Genomic DNA, 20,597 nt, shown 5'->3' on the forward strand with positions numbered 1-20,597 from the left:
GTCAAATGTTGGAGGAGAGATGAAGTAAAAATGAAAGATTTTTGTTTTATTCTTCTCCTTGTAATCAATGTTAAATTGTCATCACTTTTTAAAAACACATTATAATCATAAGGCATTTTCTGGAAGTCTTGGAGTGAACCCAAAATAAAGACATATACTAGATGCACTAAAAATAAAATGCAGTGAATGAAAGCATACTACTGTAGAAAATCACTCAACCACAAAGAAAGACAGCAAGAGAGGAAGAAATGATTCATAAAACAACTAGAAAACAGGAATAAAACAGCAGCAATCTTTTCTCGTCAGTAATAACCTTGAATATAAATAGATCAAATTATCTAATTACCAAATATACAGCAGATGAATGTATGCAAAAAAAAAAAAGATGGAAAGTATATACTGCCTATAAGATGCTCACTTTACCAATAAAGACATGCATAGACTGAAAATGAAGGGATGGAAAAAGATCTTCCAGACAAATGGAAACCAAAAATTTAGAAAATTTTAAAATGGCAGGAATAGCTATCTTTATATCAGATAAAATAAACTTAACATCTATAGTGGTTAAAAAAAACAGAGCAGGTTATTACGTAATAATAAATTATTTATTATTACAGAAAGAGGGTATATCAATTATAAATATATATGCATAAAAGGTAGAGATTGACTACAATACAAAAATAGTAGGAGACTTTAACATTTGTCAGCAATAGACATCTCATTTAGAGATAAAATCAATAAGAAACATTGTAGTTAAACTGCTCTCTAGAGCAAATGGATCTAACAAACATTTACAGAACATTCAATCCAACAATTGCAGCATAGACATTTTTTTCATCAGCACATGGACTATTCTCCAAAAAGACCATGATAGGCCACAAAACAAATCTCAATAAAATTTTAAAAGTGTAACAGGTATCCTTTGTGATCACATTAAGGTAAAACTAGAAATCAATAACAAGAACATTGAAAACAGTGCAAATACATAAAAATTAAACAATAAAACTCCTGAACAACCAAGGAGTTACTGAAGAAATAGAGAAGGAAATTAAAAAAATGAAACAACTGAAAAGAGAAACCCGGCATACCAAAACATGCGTGACACAGTAAAAGCAGTACTAAGAGGGAAATTTATAATAATAAACCCCTGCATCAAAAAAGTAGAAAGGTTTCAGTAAGCAGCCTAACAATGCCCCTCAAGAAACTTGAATGCAAGAGCAAACTACATTTAGTAGAGGGAAAGAAATAACCAAGATATGAATAAAAATAAAATTGAGACTAAAATGATATAAAAGATCAAAGAGGAAGTTGGTCTTCTTGAAAAGATAAAATGACAAACCATTAGCTAGACTGAGGAAAAAAACAAAAAGACTCCCCCAAAATAAAATCAGTAGACAAAGAATAAAAACACAAAGAATAATTAGAGACTATGATGAACTACTGTGTGCCAGTAAATTAGACAACATAGAGAAAATGGATAAATTCCTAGACAAATGTCACCTACCAAGACTGAACCAAGAAGAAACAGGAAACTGGAATAGACCAGTAACAAGTAATGAGATTGATTCCATGTTAGAAAGGCTCCCAGAAAAGAATTCACTGCTGAATTCTACCAAACTTTTAAAGAAGAACTAATACCAATTCTTCTCAAACTATTTCAAAACAATTGAAGGGGAAGGTATTCTTCCAAACTCACTTACAAAGTCACGATTACCTTGATATTAAAACGAGGCAAGGACACCCACTAAAAAAAAGAATGAACATAGAAAATTTTCAACAAAATACTTAAAATCATCAAATAAATCCAACAGCACCTTTAAAAGATTATATACCCCATTATCAAGAGGGATTTATCCTAGTGATCCAAGGATGGTTCAACATAACACAAATCAATAAAAACAATACATCACATCAAAAAACTGAGGTAACAAAAACCATATTATCATCTCAATAGACTAGGAAAAGCATTTGATAAAATTCAACTTCTTTTCATGATTAAAAATTCTGAACAAATCAGGTATAGAAGGAACATATCTCAATAGGACAAACTGTCAGCTAACACCACACTTCCAGGAAACGCTTTCAGCTTTTCTTTCTTTAATTTCTGAGATCTGCAATAACATAAGGATACATTTTTTCACTACTCTCATTGAACACACTATTGAATTCCTGGTCAGAGCAATCAGCATCCAAGGGCATCAAAACTGTAAAGGAAAAACTCAAATTGCCCATGTACATATGACATGATCTTTATTTAGAAAAACCAAAAGACTCCACCAGTAAACTCTTAGAACTGATAAATTCAACAAAGTTGCAGGATACAAAATCAACATACAAAAATCAGTAGTATTTCTATACACCAACAACAAACTAGCTGAAACATAAAGCCAGAAATAAATTCCCTTGTAATAGCTACAAAAAAATACTTAGGGATAAAGTTTAGCAAAAGAGGTAAAAGATCTTAAAAAAAAAAACACACAAAAAAAACTATTGCGGCGGCGACTGTGGCTCAAAGGAGTAGGGCACCGGCCCCATATGCCAGAGGTGGCGGGTTCAAACCCAGCCCCGGCCAAAAACTGCAAAAAAGGAATAAATAAGAAAATTTTAAAAACTACAAAACACTAATAAAAGAAATTGAAGGGGGCACATAAACAGAAAGATATCCATGTTTATGGATTGGAAGAATTAATGTTCTTAAAATGGCTATACTTCCCAAAAATCATCTAGAGATTCAGTGCAATCAAAAATATCAATGACATTTTTTTCACAGAAACAGAGAAAGCAGTTCTAAAATTTGTATGAAACCTCAAAAAACTCTGGATAGTCAAAGCAATCCTGAGTAAAAAGAGCAAAGCTGGAGGTCTCACACTACCTCATTTCAAAATATAATATATAGGGCGGCGCCTGTGGCTTAAGGAGTGGGGCGCCGGTCCCATATGCCAGAGGTGGCGGGTTCAAACCTAGCCCCGGCCAAAAACCAAAAAAACAAAACAAACAAACAAAAAAATACAAAATATAATATATATATACACATATACACACATATACATAGAAAAGTATATGTATATACACATACCATAAATTTATTTGTATTTATATTTGCATATGTTTGTGTATATAATATACTGGGTATATACGTATATATATTCATATACATACACACACTATATACTGAATATATATAGTATATATACTGTATATGTATACATGTATACACACATACATACTACAAACCAACGGTAACCAAAACAGCATGGAACTGGCACAAAAAGAGACACGTGCACCAATGGCATGGAATAGAAAATCCATAAATTAATCCATGTATCTACAGCCAACTTATTTTTGACGTAGGCGCCATGAACACTCACTGAGGAAAGGATAGTCTCTTCGATAAATAGTGCTGTGAAAAGTGGCTATCCTGATACAGAAGAATGAATCCAGACCCTCACATCTCACCCTATTCAAACATCAACTTAACAAACTTACTATTACTTTGATATTAAAACCAGGCAAGGACACACACTCAAACAGGATTGAACCGGATGTGAAAATCCTCAACAAAATACTTAAAATCATCCAATAAATCCGAGTAGAAGAAAACATAGGGGAAATGCTGTAGGACACTGGTCTGGGAAGCTTTTATGACTAAGACCTCAAAAAGTAGGCAACAAAAATAAACAAATGGGATTGCATCGAACCAAAAACTTCTGCCCCCCCCAAAGAAAAGTATCAATAGAATGAAAAGATAACCTACAGCATGTGTGAGAAAATATTTGCAAACTATTTATCTGATAGAGCATCAATATCCAGAATACACAAGCAGCCAAAAACAATCTGATTGAAAAATGTTAGCAGTCAAAAACAATCTGATTGAAAAGCAAGCAAATGATCTGAGCAAACATTTCCAAAGAAGACATACAAATAATCAAAAAGTGTATGAAAATGTCTAATCATCGGGGAAATGCAAGCAACGACAATGAGATTTCATCTCACCCTCGTTAGAATGGTTATTATCAAAATGACAGAAAATAAAAATTGCTGGCAAGGATGCAAAGAAGGGGGGCTGCTTATAAACCATGGGAATGTAAACTAGTTTAGCCATTATGAAAAATACTGTGAAGATAATCGCAAGGGACTAAAATGGAACTAGGAGTCATATGAACCAGGAATCCTGCTACTGAGTGTACATATGTGCAAAGTAAAGGAAATGAGTCTGCTGAAGAAATACCTGCAGCAGCACAAATACCACATCATCTCTCTTACAGGTGGAATCCAAAAAAGTGGATCTAATACAAGTGTAGAGTAGAATACCTATTTCTAGTAGCTGAGAAGGGGCGATAGATGAGGGGAAATGGGGTAAATGTGATCCACAAGTAACTACAAAGTTATAGTTAGACAGGAAGAGTAAGTTCCGGTATTACACAATAGGATGACTGCAGCTAATAACGATGTATTGTGCATTTTAAGATAACTAGACAAGATTTTGAATGGCATCACCACAAAGAAATAATGTTTAAAGTGATGGAGGTGCTAATTATCCTGATTTGATCACAGTGTGTGCATGTATTGAAACATCACCTCGTACCCCATAAATACGTACAATTATTATGTGCTAATTAGAAATAATATAAAACTTTTTAAAAAGATGTGTGTTTACTACAATACTAAAAAAAATAGACAGGTTTGAGAGAGAAAAAGTGAAATGAGTAGTGAGTTTGTTGACTGCGCTGGTTGAGTGTTGCTCAAAAGAAGAGAGGAAACAGCAGTGGTTGATTCCTGTTCCTACTCTTAATCTCTGAGCAGCTGAAGTGCTGTTTCCCTGAGATTGTGGGAATAGTGCAGGGAGACCATACTCAATAAAATTCAGTCTTGTGGCTAAAAATATGATAAGTTTGGGGCCTTTCGGGAGCATCCAGGTAGAAACATCAGAAGGAAAAACAGCATATGATCCTGGTTTGACATCTCTACCCACCCATAAAGATCGTTTACTCCAGAAGGAAAACATTGGCTTGTAAAGCCATGCTGTCCAGTAGTATGAGATGATGGAGATGTTCTCTGTCAGCATGTACTTGGAAGTTTAGCTGCTGGTCATATGTACCCTCTGAACACTTGAAATGTGGCTAGTAAGATTAAGAAATGGAGTTATTTTTATTTAATTTAAATTTGAGTATCTACATCTGGCTAGTAGGTCCCATATTGGGCTCTGCAGGTGTAGAAAGATTTCGTTACATTCATTTTTACTTTGCTCGCTGAGGGAGCAAAGTGGGTCAGTTCATGTTAGAAACATATCAATACATTTAGAATTCAAAAGGTTATAGATTAATCAGTGAGTTCAAGTTAAGACACCTTGCGTGTCCCTGAAAAAGGGAAAAACGCATCATATTGTAAGGGATGCTAACTTGTTTGTTCACTCCTACCCCCCTCCCATGCACTTTGTATGTACGGATTTGCTGCTAGTGAGGAAAATGATACTGATACTCTATTTTTGTTACAGCCAATAGCTGCCAGTATGAAGATCTCCTTAGTAACTGTGCTTCTTTGAAGAGCTCAGCTGGCTGTGAACATGAATTGCTCAAGGAAAAGTGCAAAGCTTCCTGCCTATGTGAAAACAAAATTTACTAACATGCCTAGTGTGCATTGTGAGGGACTTCATAGCGAAGGGCTACATCATTTAATTGACAGATACAGGGGGAACTTGTAGGTATGTTAGTTACAAGTCTAATTCCAAACAGCAATGCATCTCTTTCTCGGGCATCTTTAGAGAGTTTCTCTCAGACACTGATTTACGGAAGTTGCATAGTCTAACATGACAACTTTGAACTTTGACACAAACATAGCACTTTAAATTCAATGAACTGAAACAAGTCAAGGATTTGGAAATTGTATAACCATAAATTTTAAGTCGTAAGAATTTGGGATCACAATGGCAAATTGTGTGATTCCTGGAACAACATGCTAGGAAAGAAAACTGTAACATCATTGCCATCCTGCTCCAGGACGTTTCACCTGTATGAAAAAGGAACTCAAAGCTTGACATCTACATGTGTCTTATGGCCTTTCATTCAAACGAAAGTAATCAGCTTTTAAAATAAACATATAAGTAACCACATAGATGGGATTCTGCGATATTTTTATAATATTCACAATTAACTCCAGCCAGACTCAGCCCAGATGAGTGATTACACAGAACAAAATTTCTAAAATAGTTGGCTATAGAATTAAATTTTAACTAAAGAAAAGTATCAATTCTATTCTTGCTTGCTTTTTCCTTTTTGAGATTTTGATCTTGTCTCTACTGGTTTTGTTGATTAGAAAACAAAGCAAAAGAAGAGGGCATAATAATAGAATATATAAATCTAGGTTTCCAAAGAAACAATAATATTTTTTAAAACTTAGTCATTTATAAATCTTTACATATGTTGTCAGTATTGATAACAACAGGTGAAGCAGTCTCCTTTTCTATATCAAAACATACACTAAAAATACCTTTTTTTTTTTGAGACTGAGTCGCACTATGTCACCCTCGGTAGAGTGCCATGGTGTCATGGCTCATAGCAACCTCTAACTCTTGGGCTTAAGTGATTCTCTTGCCTCAGTCTCCTAAGTAGCTGGGACTACAGGTGCCCACCACAACATCAGGGTATTTTTTTTGTTGCAGTTGTCATTGTTGTTTAGCTGGCCCCGGGCTGGGTTGGAACATGCCTCCTTGGTGTATGTGGCCGGTACCCTAACCACTGGGCTACAGGCACCAAGCCTAAAAATACATTTTTCAGGTGAATATTTATTAAAAGTCAGAAAGTACGTCTTGCCCGGCTAATGGTGAAACAGCATGAACTATTGATTCCTTTGAGATTAAAAAGACTGAATTATCGTATAACCACTAAAAACTTAAATTCATATTCTTAAAGCTTCCAAAAAGTAATTTCTAGGCCCGGATGGGCTCCCCTGCAAAATTCTAACAAATACTTAAAGAATAATTAATAATAATTTTACATAATGTCTTCATAAAATTGAATGGATATAAATACTACTTAATTCAGTCTTTGAGACTAGTGTGATACTAATACTAAAACTAAAGACATTGCAAGAAAAAAATAGAGATGTGTTACTGTCATGAACACAAAAAAATTATAAATAATTAATAAACTTACTAATATAGTAAAAGGAAAATACACCCTGTCTAAGACTTGGAATAAATTGCTAGAACAAAGCAAAAATTAAAACACATTGTTTAGAAGATAAATCACTCATTATGGAGTATACTCATTGTATACAGAGTTCCCCATGAATTTCTTTGGAAATTGATTCTTCCAAAAGATTAGCATTTCTTTATCCTAACCTTATTAACTTATTTACCTCATAACCTGTGTTGGAAATATTTAGTCCTACTTCAGGGAAGAAAGAGTAGTATTTATTTTTTTCTACTGCAGGAGTACACAGATGCAATGATAATGTGTGAGGGAAATACACAGTTTTTCACTTGAGTGGTTTTCACAAGAAGTGCATTCTGTTTTTGAGGTAGCATTTTTAAGGTTTTAAATACAGACTTTTCTTTAGGATTAATTTTAAAATTAGATTTACCATTGTGGGTGAGAGATCTGATTTGGTCCTTATCAGAAATGACCAGAAAATAACCTTCATAAATGCTTTTAGATAATAGGGAAAACTTTGCTATTCTCTCTGCCTTTTAAATTTGGGGGGATTGTTGTTCTTCCTTTTATCTAACCCTCTAAGAACAAAGCTTTCTGAATTTTATCTAACTCTAATGTCTGGAAAGGAGTCCAACATATACACAAAAAAATTCCATGTTAGAATATTTAAAATACAATTGCTAATTGAAAGTTAAAATACTCAAAATATTTTCTTCCATTAAACCAAACAGTTGTTTCAGTAAGTGTGTATTTTGTCTCATGTAGATTTTACATCACTCTACAATAATTACAATTCAGAGATGTTATTAATATGTAGTATATAACTATCCAATGTTTTTCAAAAATCTTAATGAAATTTTTTTCTATATAGTTTTTTTCAACCAACTAAAATGTCCAAATCTAACTTAGATTTCTTCAGAAAGAGCAGGCTGCCCAGCATCAGAATTGATAATTGCACACCACCCCCAAACCCCCAAACATTTGGCTGTATAGACTAAATCTTTTCCAGAATGAATATTGTTAGTGAACATTTTGATATCATTACTAACTCAGCACGGCCATCAAGTTCCCCCTTGATGTGGTCATCCATTAACTATTCAGTACTGTTCACTTCTAGAAAAACATTCATGCGCCCATCATTCATTTCTAACATTGGATTGTTGATTGTTCCTCAGTCAGACTCATTTTCATACTTCCTTGCTTTTGTTTATATTGGATTTTCTTACTCATTCTGATCAGAATCTTATTTTTTATTTCAACCCAATGTCTCATGTGACATTACTCCTTCCTCTTGGATCACACAGGCCTATTTCACTTTCCTTCATATGAAAATCTTGTTTCCTCCACTCAATATTAGTTCCCCCAGCCAAACTCCTGTGGCTTGCAGGGCTCACAGAGTATTTTGCACAGACAGCAGGCCACCATTCGATATTTACTGCAGGAACTGTCATTATTTTTAATAAGAAATTCATAATCCAGGGTATGCAGCTGGTGTCTACTCAGAGAAAACTACAGAGATAACTGCTACAAATATCTCAACTACCTTAATAAGTATGTGGTATATGAGACTTCGTTAATAAAAATAATGAAGTTTAAAAAAGGATTTTTTGTGAAATTAATGGCCAGTTAACTTGTCATTTTAGAATTGAGTTCTTCATGTTAGAATTTATGGTTTTCAAGATATTCTTAAAAATGTAGAGATATTGCGCACCCAAGAAGTAACATTTCCTCCTAATATTTTGAAATTAAAAATGAAGGAATTAACATTAACAAGGTAAGATCTTTTTTCATAATACTTTCTCATTAGAATATAACAGTTTTATTGCCTGTTCTTTCAAGATTCATCTAGTTAACCAGGTTGAGAATAAATTCTCAGTGACTCACTTACAGTAAATAATGGCTTAATACATTTTTGTAATAAAAAAAAATTGGCAGGTGCTTCCTGTGGATTTTATTTCTATTTTAACCATATTAATTTGTAATAGTTGAATTTCAAGCATAACACTCAGCTTGGAGTGGTGATAATTTGAGGCATAGTAAGCTTAAATTACGCTGTCTCACTAAACCTGTCCAAGCTATTAGCCATTATCTCTTCTCCGCATCCTTGGTCAGTCCAAGCACAATGGTGTTTACAACTAATTGATTACAATCAGTTACAATTATCTTTGTTCTTTCTTCACTTACACTGCTTCACTTTACCAGCCTTAAAAACATCCTTAAAACCTCCTAATATTAACAGAAAAAGCAACAAACATTTTTTTCTGAGTACAAGGACAACTGAATTCTATTTAAACTTTTTAAACTTCCAATTATTAATATGCAAGTCAGTTAATATTTCAGGACCATGGTTTTGTTAGTTTTTAAGGCTGACCAGTAAACTACTCATATACACTAAATCTAATGAAGTTAAAAAAGGAAAGAAAAAAAATAGAGTGAACCGTCTGTGTTGGCTTGTTTGAGTCTGATCCACTGCACACCTCCCAGGGCGAGACTGGCCCGCTGCAGAACACCACGGCTGAAAGCTCTGGTGATAAGATAATCAACTCCTTAAAACCTGGACGCCAGTCCCTCAGCTATTAGACAAAGAGCTGGTATTTTCCTCCCAGCCATGAACACAAGTGTACCTGATAACCATTCTTTGTTTGTCATATCATATGACTTTAACCACAGTCCTGGATCTCAGGCTTCTGCTCACATCAAGGGAGGGGCACAGTTCCCCAATTTTTCTCCAATAGAGAAGACAAAGATAGCATGATGGGACCAGAGCAAGATTCATTTCACTCCTGAATCCTAGTTCCTGAGTACCCAAGGGAAGAAACCAGTGTTTTGTATCCTGCACTAATAGGCTCCCAAGGATAGGAACCTCTAAGAATCTGTACCTGTTGGCACTGACCCAGTTGGTGATGGGCAATAGGGTGAACCTCATCTGCTGCTGACCCCACTTTATGAATTTCCCCCAGTAATCACTACTCAGGGAGTTTTGACACCCGTACTGTTTGGCCATTTGCCCTTGTTTAATGAGCATTTTGGACTAGAAGCCGCAGCATTTTAAGGTTCTAGGAATGAAAACTTGCTGCTTAAAAAATTTGGAAGCTCAATGTGTATTAAAAAAAAAAAAAAAGAGGAGCTTTCTTCAATTAATGTGTTAAGTAGCCTGGAGGTACTCATCATTTCCTCTGATCCCTCCTTTTTCTTATAGAGGTTAGAGCCATCTTTAGATGCAACTTAGGTCTCCTTAGAGCACCATTTAAGAACCACTAAATAATTTCCATGTATCTGTAAGAGATAGTAATTAAGGTTCTATTAGTGTAAGAAGGAGATATACATCTATCTTCTTTCAAAGATTGCTTTTTACTGCTACATCAGAAGCCCATTGGATTAATTACAGTGCACCAATTACAGTTATGCTCATGAATCAGCCCTTCATTGAAATAAAATCCTATGATTCATTTGTTATTTAAAAACTTAGGAAGGACAGTCCTTTATGCAGAGTCATAAAACATGTTTTAATAAAAGTATTTGAAAATCTACATATCTTTTAAAAAGTTTTAGAAGTACTAATAATATAAAGAAGAGAAAACTTTATTCCGTTAAATGTCATTTCACCATTAAATACTTCACTGTTAAATATTTCACTAAAAGTTACATGTAAATAGCATAAAGGAGCAAAAGTTCTAAAAGTGATTTTTCTCAAAAGGTAAGAAGTCATATGTAACTTCTTTATTTTACAAATCTTTATTCAGTCCCTCAAAGGGATGAAACAAACTCTCTGCCAGGCTCTGAATATATGACTATGAACAAAACAGACAAGATTCCACTAGAATGTGAACTCTGAAAACGAGGATCTCAACTGTTTTGCTCACAGCTTTATTCTCAGGGCCTGGCAAAGTGTTTTATACCTGTAACAGAAAAGGGAGGAGATAGGCTATTTAAATAACACTCCATCATTGGAAGTTTCAAAAGCAGTATTTGGCCAGAGGACTTTATAATGCAGGATACGTATTCTCCAGACAGATTCCTGCTACTTCAGATCACTGTGGTCACATTATGTACTAAGACTGGGGGAATCTAGATTGGGGGGAAAGATAAAGGTTGAATTTTAAATTATGCTCATGAATTTTTAGAGACTGATGAGCCATATCAGTATATAATGAGAAGATGGTACATACAAAATAGGATCAAAATTTTTTCTAGACTTAATAAAGCTATTTAAGTGAAAAATTGTCCAAAACCATGTAATTAAACCCACTGAGGTTTATTTTTGCAAAAAAAAAATCATTTATGAAATGGGATAAAACTATATAACTGTACAAAAACTAGACTGAAATTGTAAACCTAGAACTTAGAACAAATTGGAAACAATACAAGAAATATTTAGACCAACAAGATGTTTTGTCTGCAAAAGAAATACTATGTTGCTATTTTCAGCTAACCTAGATCTGGTTTCAAAGACAGTGGAAAAAAAAAAAAACAGTCTAATTGCTATATCTTTTACTGGAGATTTCTAAGTAAAAAATTAATGTTGTATGTATAGACGTTTACAAGTTTTATACAGATTATATAATAAATTTTATAATTTTAATTAAACTTATTATTTAGAGGAGAATAAGAGACATAGTGCTTGAAAAATGGAAAAGCGAATCTATACATACCCTTAAAGAAGCAACTCTGCACAAATAAGTTCACAAAATATTCAGCAGAAGCTGCTGAAACTACATCTTGTGATGCTCCTGTGATGTAAAGGGTCAGAATGAGTTGAATAACCTCTTGCAGAAAACAGCATTAAAAAATGAAAATAGCCTTAGAATGATTTATGCTTTTTCAATGTTTTATTGAACATGCTAATTGAATACATTCATTCAAAATATTTTATTTGATATTTTATGGATTATATTCTTTATTAAATATAAGTTTAAATTAAAGTCGTTAGGCTTATAGTCAGTGCTCATAATTATATTTGTAAATTGAATAAAGGCTTTTATCAATATTTTCATTTAAAAGCAGGGAGACCTGGTATAGTTTATTGGAGGGTAATTTGTCAATGTCTATCAAAATATAGGTGTGTCTATTCTTTAATCCATTAATCCTCTTAGAATTTATCTTTAATTAACCTCTAGGAATTTCACATCGTTTTTACAAAAATATTAAAATACATATATGCAAGATTATTCATTGAAACATTATTTGTAATTGTAAAATATTAGAAATAATATATTGTGTATACACAGTAGGGTTGGTTGAATAAACAATAGTGCACCCACCTAATTGATTAGTAGACAGCTTCTTAAAAGTAAGAAGGATCTTTATGAACTTATATAAACTAATTTTAAAATGAAACAGCAAAGTATGAAAGCATTTTTATAGTATTCTACTTTAGTAAAAAGAATGATAAATATTAAAATAGGCATGCAATTTCACATTTATTCATACTGTGTATGCAACATAAGGACAGTGTACTGGAAACTAGTAGGGCCAATTATATACAAAGTGGGTGGCTGAGAATGGGGTGAGCAGGATGGAGGGTGTCAAAGCGGTAGGGAAAAGCAGCTGGGAGTACTCCTTTTTTATAGTTTAGCTTGTGAAATTATGTTGTTATGTTTTCATATATTCATTGAAATAAAATACAATTAACTCAAAGTGGAAGGAAAGTCTAAAAATGGAATAGAAACAAAAAATTATTCCAAATAAATAACAATGAAGAATGGAGGGGGAGAGCCAATCTAATGAATATTTGAATGCCATATTTGGGCTTTGTTCAGGATAAAGAGAAAAAGAATTATAAACAAATACTCAACTCTAGTAAGGTTTCGTTTGCTTTTATCATAGACATCTGGGTAGGTAATTTAGAAACTACTAGCTGTGTATTCCATGAAGGAACAAATGAATAAATCTGTCATGAATAATGGGAGCCAGGATTCTCAGCATTGGACAAGGGATTTACCCATATGAAAAGGGGGAATGAAGGCACAGATCCTAAGATGCTACATTAAAACTGGAAGTATCAGTGTTCGTTTAGGGCTTTTAATGTATAGAGATAAATGGGAAACAGCAGTAAACAAAGAAGACGCAACCCCTCTCATCATTAGTGGATAATTTAGAAACTAGGAGATAGGAATATAGAGATTCCCAGTTACTAGGGATACAACCATAATTTAGATGGTAAAAATGATTCATCAATCGATAGAAAATGTAACACCAAAGGAGGAAATGCAGTCTTGCCACAATACAGTTTTAAATTAGAGAACATTCCAGGAAACAACATTTCCCTTTTTGTGTTGACTACATGAAGTATCCATCTTTATCACTGCAATTTGCCACCAAGCAAAGGCAGGAGAGAGTGATGAGGCTATAGCAGCCATTGAGAACTTAGTGGATCCAGAAGACAAAGTCAGTCTTTAAGACGTGAAACTACAGGCAATGTACTCAGTTCCCAGGCATCAGAGTCCTTAGTGTCTCAGATCTGGGGAAAAGGCTACAAAAAGTTACTTATTTTGGGCATGTTTTGGGACAGAACAAGTTGAATAGATATCATAAACAACATTCAAGATAAATGTCATGAAATCGTACTGAACTTGATAAATTTAGTTGAGTGTACAGGGTCTGACAATTAAGTTCGCTACCTCATCCTAGAAAACGTACTACATACCTCCAAATCCTTCCAGGTAAATACAAAAGATGAGAATTCTCAATCTTTCTTTAAGGTTGAATGGTATTCCATAGTATAAATATACCACAGTTTATCCATTCATTGGTAGATTGTAGGAGACCATGCACCAAGCTTGTGGAAGTGGTCACAGCTCTGGAGGAAGGTGCTGGGAGCCGGACAATCTCCTAGCCAGCATGGAGGTGTTTGGCTGTCCAGAGACAAGCCCTCAAGCAGCTGCGTGTGTTAATGAGTTGAGATCGGGGGCTTGTTAGCAAGCAGGTGTTATACATTGGACATTCGTGGTGCAGCAGGGTGGGAGTCAAGCCAAGGGAAAGAGCATGTAGTGATCTTTAAGCACGTAGCTCTTGTACGTGGGCCCCCACACCTGTTGTATAATGCTTCAATGAAAGGCCAGGGCAGAGGTTGCTTGGGCTCTCCCTGGAATATGGGAAGCCTCCCTCTTGCAGGCATTTGAACCTTCAATCCGTGGTCCTGGCTGCTTTTATTCACGAGGTGACAGTGTGCCACAGCAGGCACATACAGTTGATGGGCACTTGGGTTATTCATTGCAATTGTGAACTGAGCTGCTAGAAACCTTCAAATACCAAGGTCCTTATGGTAAAATGATTTTCTTTTCTTCTGGGTAGATACCTAGTAATGGTATTGCAAGATCAAATGGAAGGTCTATTTTTAGCTGTTTGAGGATTCTCCATACTACTTCCAAAAAAGGCTGTTTTAGTTTTACAATACTGACAACAATGTATAAATGTTTCCTTCTCTCTGCACCCACACCAGCATCTGCAGTTTGGGAGCTTTGTGATATGGGCTATTCTTGCTAGGGTTAGGTAATATTTCTATGTGATTTTGATGCGCATTTCTCTGATGATTAGGGACAATAAGCATTATTTCATGTGTGTGTTTGCCATTCATCTTAGCAGAAGGTTCTTTTCCTGTCTCTTGCCTAGTGATAAATGGTATTGTTTGCTCTTGTTGATTAGTTTGAGTTCTCTGTACATTCTGGTTATGAGGCCTTTGTCAGAATTACAAGATGTGAATATCTTTTCCCATTCTAAAGAGTGTCTGTGTTGCTTTAGTTGTTGTGCCCTCATCTAAGTCTATTTTTCTACCCATTAACCAACCTCCCTTTCTCCTCCCACACACAATCTTCTAAGCTCAGGTAACATTCTACTCTAATCTGCTTGAGATCAACATTTTTAGCTCCCACATATGACTAAGAACATGCTCCTAAGTATGTACAATTGTTAAATATGGTATTGTGCATCAATAAAAATTAAACCAATGTGCTTGCATACATAAAAATAGTTATGAGATTGGATATCATGAAAAAAATGTAAACAGAAAAAAGTTTTAACATAGCCATAAGTTCTAAGAGGATACCCAAAGAGTAGTCTATAAATTATGAGGAAGTCCAGGAAAATGTGGTTTTTTGGAAGTCAAGTAAAAAAAAAAATGTTTTGCATGCAAATAACTTCTCCCATTCTGTAGGTTGTCTCTTTGCTTCATTGAGTATGTCCTTGGCTGTGCAGAAACATTTTAACTTAATCCAGTACCATTTATTTATTTTTGATTTTTCTGCAATTGCTTCTGGGGTCTTCATAAATTCTTTCCTGAGGCTGATATCATCAAGAGTTTTTCCCACAATTTCTTTTAGAATTTTTATTGCTTTGTGTCTTCGATTTAAATCTCTTATCCATCGTAAGTTAATTTTTATGAGTAGTGTGCATCCTGTTTTACTCTTTTACATGTGACTAACCAGTTCTCCCAACACCATTTATTGAATAGAGACTGTTTTCCCAATTTTTGTTTGCTTTGTCAAAGAGCAGATGACTGTATGAGGCTGGTTTCATCTCTAGATTCTATGTGATATTCCATAGATCTATGTCTATTTTTATAACAATACTATGCTGTTTTAATCACTATAGACTTGTAGTATAACCTGAGGTCTCGTAAAGTGATGCCTCCAGATTCGGTCCTATTTCATAGAATTGCATTGGCTATTTGGGATTTTTCTCATTCTATATGAAGCATAGAACTATTTTTTTCAAGATCTGCTGGGGGGCGCCTGTGGCTCAAGGAATAGAGTGCTGGCCCCATATATGGGAGGTGGTGGGTTCAAACTCGGCCCTGGCCAAAAACTGCAATAAATAAATAAACGAATAAATAAATAAATCTGCAAAAATGATGTTGGTATTTTAATGGAGATTGCATTGAATCTGTATTTCACTTTGGGTAGTATTGCCATTTTAACAATGTTGATTCTTCTGAGCCATGAACATGATATATCCTTTCATCTGTTAATATCCTGTGCAATTTCCTGTCTCAGTGTTTTGTAATTTTCTTTATAGAGATCCTTTAAGTATGCTCTGAGGTATTTCATTTTCTTTAATGCTACTGTATGCTACATATCTGACAAAAGGCTAGTAACCAGAATCTACAAAGCACTCAAGCAAAACAATAAGAAAATATCAAACAACTCCAGTTAAAAACTGGACAAAACTTTACTGAATTTATGTATCAATTTCAGTTTTTTAAGCATTTGGCACATATCATTTTAAGGGAAAAATACATATTTGAAATCTTACCTTAAAAAGGGTGTTGTTCAAAAGACAAAGACTTAAAAACTATATACGAAAGAACAACACTCCCCAAACTGAAACTCTCCAATAGCGACACAACATATTTTCAGGGGTGACATTCTGAGATGACTCAGCAGGTTTTCAATGGGTTTATTCTATTATTTTTGAAATTACTTGTGTGAATATAAATTGGATCATTGTGGTGTCCCTATACGGTTGTTGGTTGACAATCTAATGCCACAGAAATTTCTTGGGCTTGGAAGAAGTTCTCACCAAAAGTGTCTGAAGTGTAATTAATGTATTTAATTTATGAAAATGAGTGTGGACATAGCCTCTCTGGTGGAAAGAGTCAAATTCAAAATCTACCTGGTTTCTGAAGCCCCCAGTATCAACAACCAGATGTAGTTATTTATGTCAGTTGCAGATTGTTCTCTTTGGAATTAACATTTAGTCCCTGTTAGTTTGTACAATCATTACCTAAGTATATGCCTTTCTCAAATTTTGCACTATACTTGTACCACAATTTGCAATGCTTCTCTCCTATTTTTACTGGATAAATCTGAGAAATACACATGCAGGCATTTACATGTTGTTTCACTTTTTACTTGAAGAAATGAGATAGCAGAAAAGTGACTAAAAGCTTGACCTGAGTCCTTAAAAGGGAAGTAAATCAGTTACAAAACTACTCTCAGGGACTTTCACAAACATTTCCTTACTTGATCCTCGCCATAAAATTGGGACATAGATAACTTTTTGGCATGTCAGAAAATTGGATTGTTTCATGTCCCTGGATTATTTCACTCTGCTACGCTGCTTCTCACATCAGAAAGAAACCATTAGTACTGGCAATTGTGAATTTTTTTCTCAACCCCATGTCTGATTACGAAAGTAAGTAGCTAGAATAAACTATCGAGTGGCTCATGTGTGTTTAATTCTGAAAGTACAAGTTCCCATTTTATCTATAGTTTTTATTTGCTGATGCAAAGAATCTGATATTGGATTTCTTAATTCCTACATTGTTTTGCCAAATGATGCAACAGAATATGTGACCTTTAAATCAGCTTATTTTAATTCTTTCTTAGCTGATAACTCATATGCATAATGATGTTACTAATAATTCAGACACTTGCCACATAAAATTGCTTAAATTTTACGTTCATGGCTTGGAGTAAATTTTTTTAAACTTGTCAAATTTTTATTTTTTGTAAATTTTAGAATGATTTCTACCACTAATTAAGACCATGACTTAGAAAAACCCCATCAAATATTGACCTAGAAGGGAGTAACAAGTGACTTGAGTCAGTTTTCTTAGAAAGGGAACATAAGAGGGTAATTCTGACTCAAGTGATTTATTGAGAGGTGCCCTCAGGAGAAGGCCAATGAGGAAAACTGGGTGGTGGATGGGATGAGCACGGACTTGGTTTCTACTGGAGACCAGTTTCATCTTACTGTAAGAGCACGCTAGAGCTCACATTGCATCACAAACTTAACTCCACCTTGAAAAGAGAACCAGCTTTTCTGTGGTAGTATTATTGGCCCCTGAGGGTCTCAATGTTGCATAGCACCGTGGAGCAAGGGCAAGGGTTATTATGTAGAGGACAGGGCACATGACCCATCACCCAGACAGACAAGCAACACTCCCAGCATCTGGCAGACGGGTGCAGCAGCTAGTGAGGAGGGTCTGGGCAGGTACCAACAACAACTACTCCTCAACCAACACGGCTCTTTTAAATCATCTCTCATACAATTGGAAATAAGGGACAATATCACCATTTCTGCACCATTTACTGATGGTGGTAACTGAGATTGTAGTAACAATGACAATTTTATTTTTTATTTATTTAACTTTTTATTGAGGTGAGAGGGAATTCATATTAGAAGGAATTATGCACTTAGATCATCTGAAGCTGGTGAAGAATGATTCTCTTCACCAGAAGGGAAAATCCCCCAACTATGTTTCCAATATAATGAATACTGACAATGATGAGAGTAAATCAAATTATTATTATATATATATATATATTTTTTTTTTTTTTGAGACAGAGCCTCAAGCTGTTGCCCTGGGTAGAGTGCTGTGGCATCACAGCTCACAGCAACCTCCAACTCCTGGGCTCAAGCTAGTTTCCTGCCTCTGCCTCCCAAGTAGCTGGGACTACAGGTGCCCACCACATTGCCCGGCTATTTTTTTTTTTTTTTTTGGTTGCAGCCATCATTGTTGTTTGGCAGGCCCAGGCTGGATTCGATCCTGCCAGCTCAGGTGTATGTGGCTGGCACCTTAGCCGCTTGAGCCACAGGCGCCAAGCCAATCAAATTATTTTTTAAGATGGGCTTGGGTAGTATCCATGAAAATCCTATGCATGGGCACTTTACATCTGTACGTTAAAGATACATTTCTGTTACTATGATAGAAACCTAGCAGCATAGGCTGTCAGGGCCTCTTTGTTATAAATCATCACAGTAATACGAGAAAGTTCTTCAGGACATCATATTTCTTTTCACACACAAGTGAAATATGAGAAGTAAAATAATCCTCAATTTTTTTTTTTTTTTGAAACAGGAGTCTCATTCTCTCTCCTGGGTCGAGTGTTGCAATGTCAGCCTAGCTCACTGCAACCTGAAACTCTTGAGCTCAAGCAATCCTCTTGCCTCAGCCTCCCAAGAAGCTGGGACTACAAGCACTCAGCACAATGCCCCACTAATTTTTCTATTTTTAGTACAGACAAGGTGTCACTCTTGTTCAGACTGGTCTCAGAACTCTTGAGCTCAGGGATCCGCCCACCTCAGCTTCCCAAAGTGCTAGGACTGCAGGTATGTGTCACCACACCCAGTCTTTCATCTTTTTTTCTATGATGATTATTTTCACTCTTCTTTGGACTTTGGACTTAATCAAACATGAAAAATATTTTTCCTATAATGGTATGTGCCAAAATTTTACTATTCCTTCCTTCGATAACACCCTCTAGCCTATCTTGCAAGTACAAATATTAGTTTATTTTTCCTTGTGACCATGTACATATTTACAAATTTGTTCAAAAGCTCTGATAAATGTGTAGTCTCCTTGAAACATGAGTGATGAAAATTCTTTAATACATATTGTAAAAACCCAAAGTTAAGGTTACATTTTCAAGCCATTAAATGAGAACCATACAAACATCTTAAAGGCTAGGTAAGGACGTCACCTTTTAAGGGAATTATTAAGCAATCTTGCCCTAATTGACTAATCTTAGGATCGTAACTCTCTTAACATGAAGCAGTTTGAATTGCATAGTTTGTGGGAGTCTCACTTCCAGAATTTGATGAAACTGCTTTTCTTATAATGACTCAGATTTTCCATCTCCACAGTCTAACATAGGGCTAGGCATGCCTATCTAATTGTTTCTTAATAATTTGCCTTTTTAAGTCATTAAATAAATGATGTTTCAGAGGCATTACAGAGCATCTAAATTTTCACATTCAATAACATGAACATTGTATTATGAAGTATTTGTCTTAAACTAGTCAAACTATTTTTAAAAATGGAGAAAGGAATCAAGAATATTGTATCTCCCTTATTCTTCTATCCCATCTCTAGATTTTCTTTTTTCAACATAAGCTTCCTCATTTTTTCTTCTCTTGCCTCTGTTAGTTATAATTTGTTCTTAGTTGTTACTATCTTTGAAATATTTCCTCTTCTGATTAACACCCCTTGCAACTTTTTTCCAATATTATGAGTCAACTGTCTTGGCGAAACACATGTTTTCCAGTTCACATATTCCTTAAGTTAAACTGTTTAAAGTAATCATAGATACAAGAATTTCTTAAGGAATATACAATATAAAAAAATGTAAATTGTGACAACAAAACATAAAATGTGTAACTTTTGTATGTGATCAAATTTCTTCCACATTCTACTAAAATAACAAATATAGTTCACTAGTAACCGTCTAGTCATGGTGTTAAACATTATAAATCAATTATTTCATTGTCTCTTCTGTAACTTGAGTATGATGTTATCCCCACGTACACACTTCATAGATGAGAAAACTGAGACTTGACATAGTCTTAGTTTTTTACCTTGATTACCTTGATCCTGGTCATGCTACTTACAAATAGAAAGCTGGAATTCAAACTTGGGCAGGTGATACTTGGTGGTCTGCTTTAAACACTATAGTATATTGTTTAATACTGAATAAGCAATGTACAAAATGACAAGTAAGGTCTTTC

At 34.8% G+C, this 20,597-nt stretch overlaps 1 protein-coding gene across 1 annotated transcript in view; it reads left to right on the forward strand.

Moving 5' to 3' along the window:
- LOC128594153 (cysteine-rich secretory protein 2-like) overlaps window positions 1-5,622 on the forward strand; it is a 28,673-nt gene extending 23,051 nt beyond the window's left edge. Inside the window, exon 7 of the mRNA XM_053602698.1 lies at window positions 5,495-5,622. Coding sequence (XP_053458673.1) covers window positions 5,495-5,622 — 128 coding nt within the window. The remainder of the gene's footprint in view (window positions 1-5,494) is intronic.
- Window positions 5,623-20,597: the final 14,975 nt, after the last annotated feature.

This window comes from Nycticebus coucang, chromosome 9, assembly GCF_027406575.1.
Source record: "Nycticebus coucang isolate mNycCou1 chromosome 9, mNycCou1.pri, whole genome shotgun sequence".
Classification (NCBI taxonomy): domain Eukaryota; kingdom Metazoa; phylum Chordata; class Mammalia; order Primates; family Lorisidae; genus Nycticebus; species Nycticebus coucang.